Source organism: Cydia splendana, chromosome 15, assembly GCF_910591565.1.
Source record: "Cydia splendana chromosome 15, ilCydSple1.2, whole genome shotgun sequence".
Taxonomy (NCBI): Eukaryota; Metazoa; Arthropoda; class Insecta; order Lepidoptera; family Tortricidae; genus Cydia; species Cydia splendana.
The window spans coordinates 7,331,052-7,339,542 of record NC_085974.1 but is presented as its reverse complement, the minus strand read 5'-3'; the positions used below and the strand labels follow the sequence as shown (position 1 = coordinate 7,339,542).

At 35.3% G+C, this 8,491-nt stretch overlaps 1 protein-coding gene across 3 annotated transcripts in view; it reads right to left on the bottom strand.

Moving 5' to 3' along the window:
• Positions 1-2,649: 2,649 nt before the first annotated feature.
• Positions 2,650-8,491, bottom strand: part of LOC134797519 (serine-rich adhesin for platelets) — a 401,987-nt gene continuing 396,145 nt past the window's right edge. For 2 of the 3 annotated variants that reach the window (XM_063769765.1, XM_063769766.1), the window contains one exon: positions 6,841-7,048. In XM_063769765.1, coding sequence (XP_063625835.1) covers positions 6,842-7,048 — 207 coding nt within the window. In that variant the 3' untranslated portion in view covers position 6,841. Of the gene's footprint in view, positions 2,769-3,430; positions 3,567-6,840; positions 7,049-8,491 lie in introns of those variants that run through there. The other variant, XM_063769768.1, reaches the window with a different exon arrangement.

Here is an 8,491-nt window from a genome sequence, read left to right as displayed (position 1 = left end):
TGCGTCGGAGGCAGTAGCGCTCCCGTAGCGTCGCCCCGCGCACCCCCGCCGCCCGCGCCACCAGATCGAAGCCTTCTGCCTTCTGTCACACTGTTTTACTTTTGGAGCGATAAAAAAGGGATATCTCTGGATTGTTTATTTTTCGTGTTAGTAGCTTATAAGCCACGTAAATTAACGCTGCCCGGTTCGTTATTTACGAATATCGTTCGGCCTTGCTAATTGATTTTTTTAGCGTATTTAACAGTTTTATTTTATAGGTATCGTCTTGGGTCGTCCCATTAGTTTTTCGTCAAGTTCTTAAATTAGTCCTATTCTGCTTTCATCACTCATTCTACATTGAAAGCCACCGACGATTATGACGAATGTAGAATGAGTGACGAAAGCAGAATAGGACTAATTTAAGAACTTGACGAAAAACGAATGGGACGACCCAAGACGATACCATTTTATATGCAATGAGAGAAAATAAATAAAACGCTTTTTTATATTTTTCTCATTTATTACAACGAAATCTATCGATATAGTCACATAAATATTTAAAAAATCACCTATTACACGAACATGTTCCTTTCTGATTCCCAATCTTTTAATGAAATATGGGGCGTAAATTGTTAACAATATTAAATTTCTATGGTTACTACACGACACAATATGGCAAATACCTATATTTTCAAATAAATAAAATTTATATTGGCAACTTTCTTAATATAATCTGGCACAAACTTTTCCTAAACAAAGTTTTACTTTGAATGACGACGATTTAAATAGGTAAATACGTATTGATATTATTCCCTTTTCTCATATTTCCCTCTTTAATTACTTACTGAACACATTATAATTCTATTTTTATCTTAAACGTTTCGATAATTCTATGAATTACAAATAAACATTAAAACTATATTTTATAATGTGCTTAAATATTTTTTGCGATTATTAAACAGGATTTCAATTTGCTTATGCGCTAAACACTCACTAATTATAAGGCTACTCTATTTAACCGAATACTGTTAATATTCAAGTCTTTTATTTATTATTTTTAATATATTTGAGCTTTAACGTGATTATTTATGTACATATCATCGTATTGGATTTAAATTCACTATTATTTATCAGATTAATGCACGATTTAAGTCACCTAGTATGGACCACGTTCTAATGGGGAAATATAGTAATATTGAATACGTGTGATTCTTAACATAGGATTTTATAATCATAATGTGATATATTACGCATATTCTGTAACCCACTAAACGTTACGGTACTTACAATTTGTACAAATGAAAACTAAATTAAGAAATTTATACGTTAATACATAAATCACAACACTGATAACAATCACGAATTTAATAAAGATCTTAATACAAGGGGTTACAGATACATGACTACCTAAAGTTACATCGACTGTGATTTGTAAAGTCAAAGATTTAATATTTCTTAATTAACAGACTTTGGCACATCTGTATTATTAGGAATATTATATTCTGTCTCCTAATAAAAATCTTCTACACAATACATAGTGAATAGGTTCGTTAGGAATATATCCACCTAAATTAATACCCGCACCGAAAACTTCTCTAAATCTCTATTATAAATATTAACATTATTTAAAGTCATCACTTCGTGACTTTAATTTCATGTAATTCATTCAAATACATCAATTTTGCATATCAGCCTAAAATGTATGTTTCCACATATTCATTCTTAACAATAATAGCATCATTTTTGAGAATACGGTTATAAATATTTATAAGCCTTCTAGAAGCGGTATTTACAATAAAATTAGCTTCTTTTCTTTCATTTATACTAATTCTGTAATTAATATATTATACATATATGTTGTTAGTTATAATTTTGACCATTTAATTCACGAGCTTCATTTTGAAACCGTCTTAAATGAATTCAATTGTTTACTCTATATTTACTTTACTTTTCGCACTCACCAATGCAATAACTGCATACCGTTAATACCGTATGCATACCATACGCATCTTAGGATTGTGCGTTTTATTTGTCATTTCGTTCAATGTAATCCCTTTTCGTTTCGATGTTTTCTGCTGTGTTATTTTAGTCAAATGTTATTAGTTACGTTACGTAAAAATGTCAATTCATATCATTTGTTTTAGCCTCTCCTTATACACTGCTATGTTGTAAATGCATTTCATTTTTGAACATGCTATATCGCATACCATTCGAAGGCTTTTGTAATGTTTCGATTTGGCCTCCAATTTTCCGAAATTCAATACTCGTATTTTAAAGCTCTTTTTGCTGAATTTATTAATAATGTTCGATGATTTTATTACAAATAACAATGATTATGCTAATATTGTTACAAAGTCCTTAAATAATTTTCCTAAACTTTTATTAGTTTTAAGTCCAAATATAAGGGGACCTCTAAATCTTCTAATCAGTGATTAATTCCAAAAGGTAGCTTTAAACAGAGTATTAGGACAACATGTCCAGTTAAAGTAGCAGATTTTTTACGGTTGTTAGTATAATTCAATTATCTCTTTAGTAGGATTCCATAAATTTTCAAAAACTATTTTAATTTAAAATTAATGTCTGAAAATTGTAACCGCATAAGTTTCACATAATTATGAAAAAAAGGAATCAGGAAATAAGGGAAAAAATAATAGAAAATAAAACAAATTAAAAAAATATATAATTGAGTCTAGAATATGAAGAATATGTAGGAGTCCTCTAAAGCGAGACATTGTCGTCAACCAGCCTTCATCCATCTGTCTATAGAATACTCCAGGGCCGCCATCCATCTGAAATAGAAAACCGGGTATTCTTAAATAACTTTAAAACACAGAAGAACTTCATAAAATTAGGGATTATAAACCGTTTAATTTTAATTTTCCAAAATTTTGATACAAATACGTTCGGAATCAAACCATGACACCTCAAATCGCACGATGGGCGGTCATGATTATTGATTTGTTTATATTTGATAGGGGGCTGTCCATAAATTACGTCATCGATTTTTAACGATTTTGACCCCCCCCCCCCCTAAAATCATCCAAAAATCATGCTTCGAATGACCCCGTTTCCTTCTACGTCATGCTACCATCATCCGATGTCCAGACGCCCCCCCCCCCCCCCCCCAATTTGCAATGACGTAATTTATGAATAGCCCCTAGCGCTGAAATAAAGAATATAGGTATTACTACCTACTAAAGTGTGTCTATAAGTAGGTTTACATTCGGCAACCTTGCTCTTAAAGTTGTGAAAAATTTACTGTAGAATCCACTTTAGCTAACTATGATTTGGTAGAGTTAGCTGGCCCAACTCTAGCATTATGCTATAGAGATCGAGTTAATTTTACGATTACCGTCATCTACTCGCCCAAATTTTTACGATCCACTTAACTTGCCTTTAACACAACACTGAAATCTAATCTCTTACACTATAAAAACCGTTTTAAACCAACCGTTTCCTATCCATTTCGGACTCTGTGTGGAAATAGAAGTGCCGCTGCTTCGGCTCGGTAGGCATGACTTCGAAGGCGTATTTCTTGCCTCCTGGCGCGCAGGTCTGAACTCTGTACCCGTGGAGACATGCCATACCTGGAAAGAAAAAATGTCTGTTAGTTACCTTTGTCAAGATTATAAAACGATTTAATAACTAGAGGTGTAAATGTGATGTGAAATACAATTTTTAGGTCGATACCCTAAAGTAAATAAATAATTAAATAAATAAATATTTGGGGACATCTTACACAGATCAACCTAGCCCCAAACTATCTTAGGCAAAGCTTGTACTATGGCTGCAGTGCTACGCGACGATATACATACTTATATAGATAAATACATACTTATATACATAAAACATACAAATTGTATAAGATATGACAATGAACCCACTCGATATAAAGAAACAGAACAATAAAAAAAAACCGGGCAAGTGCGAGTCGGACTCCGCACGAAGGGTTCCGTACCATAATGCAAAAAAAAAAACAAAAAAAAAAGCAAAAAAAAAAAACGGTCACCCATCCAAATACTGACCACTCCCGACGTTGCTTAACTTTGGTCAAAAATCACGTTTGTTGTATGGGAGCCCCATTTAAATCTTTATTTTATTCTGTTTTTAGTATTTGTTGTTATAGCGGCAACAGAAATACATCATCTGTGAAAATTTCAACTGTCTAGCTATCACGGTTCGTGAGATACAGCCTGGTGACAGACGGACGGACGGACGGACGGACGGACGGACGGACGGACGGACGGACGGACGGACGGACGGACAGCGAAGTCTTAGTAATAGGGTCCCGTTTTACCCTTTGGGTACGGAACCCTAAAAATAAGTAGGTAGATGTTTTAGTAATTAAGTAAGTATTTACTATTTATATTAGATATTTCCTTGCATGAGATAACGGTCATGAAAATAGTAAAATTAGTCAAATATGACACGAAAATCGTGGTTCATGATACAGTAAGTGTCCCACATTATGTACCCACGTTACCATACAAGCTGTAGATATCTATAGAAAAGTGGAAAGTTATGTTATAGCACCGATTGAACCTACTAAATATTTTTATTTTACAGTTAGCTCTACAAAATGGAACCCATAATTAATATTTTTAACTACTTCTTTTCAACTCAATTAAGCATAGGCACACATTTTAGAACTTGATTTAAAATATAACTTAGGACCCCTATCATTATGATAAATAAGTGTTTCCTACAGGCTGTTCTCAAAACGACAGTCAAATCTTTTATCGATTATAAAGCTTGTTTTTATTGCAGTTTGCGTATTAATGAGGACTGGGGTCTGATTACCATCGCCAGAGGCTGGGCTCGGGCGGTCGCGTGTTTGAAAGGGGTGCTATTCTAATGGCTTTTCAAGTCGAACGCTTTGATGATCCAGCATAATCCAGTGTTTACCAATTACGCATACATATTTAGGTATCACTTGATTGTTACAGGGAACTGCCACTAAGACTCTATTTTTATTAATTTATACCTTAAAGATGCAAATGTCAAGTCTTAATACATCGGTCAGTGCCGTAAAAGTATAAAACTTTGCGCTTTAACATAACTTTGCCCACCGCATCACAGTTCAGTAAAAGCGAAATAATCTAAAGTAGTTACATCACTTACATATACACTTTCTTCACTTTATACAGAGCGGTGGGCAAAGTTATGTTATAGGGCAGAGTTTTATACTTTTAGTTTATAATTTACATGTTTTTAAATAATAATAAATAATTATGTTATAAAATAGCTTCATACCTAAATACGGTACATGTTTTTATTTTACATGTAAGTTCGATGTTATTAAGGCGTGAATTATTTTAGAAGGTACAATTTATGGACTTTGTTTTATGTTTAGACATTGAAAAACAGTTCTTTTACCATTTTTTTTAACTATATAAGCAAATAACTCCCCCAATTTTTTTTTTCAATTTGGTAGGTTCTAAGATCGCGTCTCAAAATGACACTGGTTTTAGTAAGCGATCGACTCACCTTCGTTCGGTAAGCAATGGTAAAACTCAGCGAGACTAGCGCAGAATCTTATGCGTTATCAGCATTCCGAAGACTTGGGATACTAAATATGTCATTCTGAGCCAAAAGAAACCTCTATGGAATTTTGCTTTAAAGAATTTAACGTACATTTAATTACGAATGTTACCTGTATGCTTAAGACATTTTCCAAAAGAAGAAAGGTTGAGGTTGCATATTTCGGAACATTCAAGTGCTTAATGTTTCACGTTGTAGACATTCCGATTCAGGGATATTAAGTCTTTTATCATGCATGAAAGGGTATATTTTATTTTACTTAAAACTGTTCTGAAAATATGCTAGGCTAGGACGTAGTTATTTCTTTAAAAAAGTCAAGTTATTAATTGTTAAATTATCTGCGCACAAAAAAATTACATGTCTTAAAGTTATTCCTATTGCCTTACCATGATTCCACGGTGATACAAAAGAAAGTTTCATATGAAAAAGTGTTCCAAAAATTTGGACACGTTTTTGGACACGTTTTTGGTTCGGATGGAAGGATCTCGTGATTCACAGAAAATTTCCAATAAATGCATCAATCATTCATTCAAACTTTCTCAAATAAGAAAGTGGGTTTTTATATAAACTTACCAAATGCATTTTTACTGTTGCCCTCGCTATAGAAATAAAGGCAGGCATCCTTCAGCACGCAGAAGCGTTTGGCCCGCGACTTCCACTTGGAGCCCAGCTTCATCAGGTAACCGAAGCAGTCCGGTCGGGGTATTGAGGAAGGAAGTAGGGCAGGAAGGCCAGTTGAGCATTCCGGGGCAGCAGACGATGGAAGGAGTTCACGAGTAGGCCCAGATATACGTCCTAGCTTGGAACAGGTAAATCTGGACGGGGGTTGTTGACAATGACAAGCCGCCTCTGACTGACGTATTTGAGCAAGCTCGAAGCTCTCGTGTCACCAACAACGTTGCATCCTTGCAGCAGAACTGCTCGCTGGCGCAGTCAGTTAACGGTAACGGTACTTACCAAATGCATTTTTACTGTTCCCCTCGCTATAGAAATAAAGGCAGGCATCCTTCAGCACGCAGTAGCGTTTGGCCCACGACTTCCACTTGGAGCCCAGCTTCATCAGGTAACCGAAGCAGTCCGGTCGGGGTATTGAGGAAGGAAGTAGGGCAGGAAGGCCAGTTGAGCATTCCGGGGCAGCAGACGATGGAAGGAGTTCACGAGTAGGCCCAGATATACGTCCTAGCTTGGAACAGGTAAATCTGGACGGGGGTTGTTGACAATGACAAGCCGCCTCTGACCGACGTATTTGAGCAAGCTCGAAGCTCTCGTGTCACCAACAACGTTGCATCCTTGCAGCAGAACTGCTCGCTGGCGCAGTCAGTTAACGGTAACGGTACTTACCAAATGCATTTTTACTGTTCCCCTCGCTATAGAAATAAAGGCAGGCATCCTTCAGCACGCAGTAGCGTTTGGCCCACGACTTCCACTTGGAGCCCAGCTTCATCAGGTAACCGAAGCAGTCTGGTCGGGGTATTGAGGATGGAGGTAGCTTCATGTTCCTCATCGTTACTTCGAGCCAACCGTCACGCTGGGGAACAAATATCAAAATATGTTGGTATTGGTATTAGGGTCGGTTGCACCAAACCGTCTGTCACCATTAAAGCGATCGCAAAATGTTATTGTATGGGAAGTTCCATAGATCTCTGCTGCGTGACGTTGATCTGTCTGGTTGGTGCAACTGGCCCTTATTTGATAGAAAGGATAGGCAATAGTTACCTATTCAATATAAAAAAAAACATGACAAAATATGCTAACCAATAACCATGTCAAGCCTTGGGGACATTAAATATGACAGTTTTTTTATAAGGGAGGTTATTTTATTTTTTATTGCACAAAGGGGTCATCCATTAATTACGTCACACGAATTTCTAGGTTTTTTGACCCCTCCCCCCCCCCCCCCCCCCTTGTCACATTTGGTCACATTTGACAAACCCCTCCCCCCTAGTGTGACGTCACATTTTTTCTACGAAATCGCCAAATCGAATTAAGTAAGTACCTAAGTATTATTAATATTTTATCAAAATATTTTTGACGATATAAATATTAGTAATTTTATAACCCAAAACTGCTTAGAAAAGAAAATTAAAAGAATAAAAACGATTATCGATGAAATGACTTAACAATAACTAATTCAAAATGACATTATACTTACCTAAAATAAATGCTGACTTATTTTTTTTTATTGTAATGTAATTGAATGAAATGTAACGAAATTGGACTTGAATAAAAGGCTTTTTTATTTTTATTTATTTTATTTTATATCGTTTTAAAAACTTGTTATTTAAATGTACAGCGAATAAAATAATTAAAAAAAAAATTTCGGTTACTGATGAAGTTAAAGTGACGTCACAAAGTTTGTGTCTCCCTCCTCCCCCATGTCACAATATGTCACATTTTCTTGACCCCCTCCCTCCCCCTAAACGTGTGACGTAATTAATGGATGACCCCTTAAATATGAAATGCCAAAAAGCGTTCTTTATCAGTCAACGAAAGGTCATAAAACTCATAAAATATAATCATTAAAATAAAAGCAAAATTGTTACAATTTAAAAGTCAATTTTTATGCCATCAAATAATCTTTGTGTTTGAGTATCATTATTTACTTATCTTGATAAGTAGATAGACATTTGATTGTCATTTATTATGTGCGTGCTGTATTGAAGATACTAAACTCCACTACAGATGTGTAGTACCTACCTATTCATATCTACTTACACTTCATAATTTAATTTAAATAGCATGATAAATACACCGAAGTGTAATGAAAATTGTAGTAACTATTTTAAACCTACATAAAACCACGCCATCTCGCGACACTGGCTTAAAACATTTACTAACGCAGGCCACCGCCCCGCCCGTCGTCAGACCAGAGACTAACCGAAGCTTTTCCTAAAAGTTCCACGCTAAATGGAGTCGCTGAGCGTCACAAGACAATAACAATTTTACCGCTTACTCTTTATTGATATTTAAG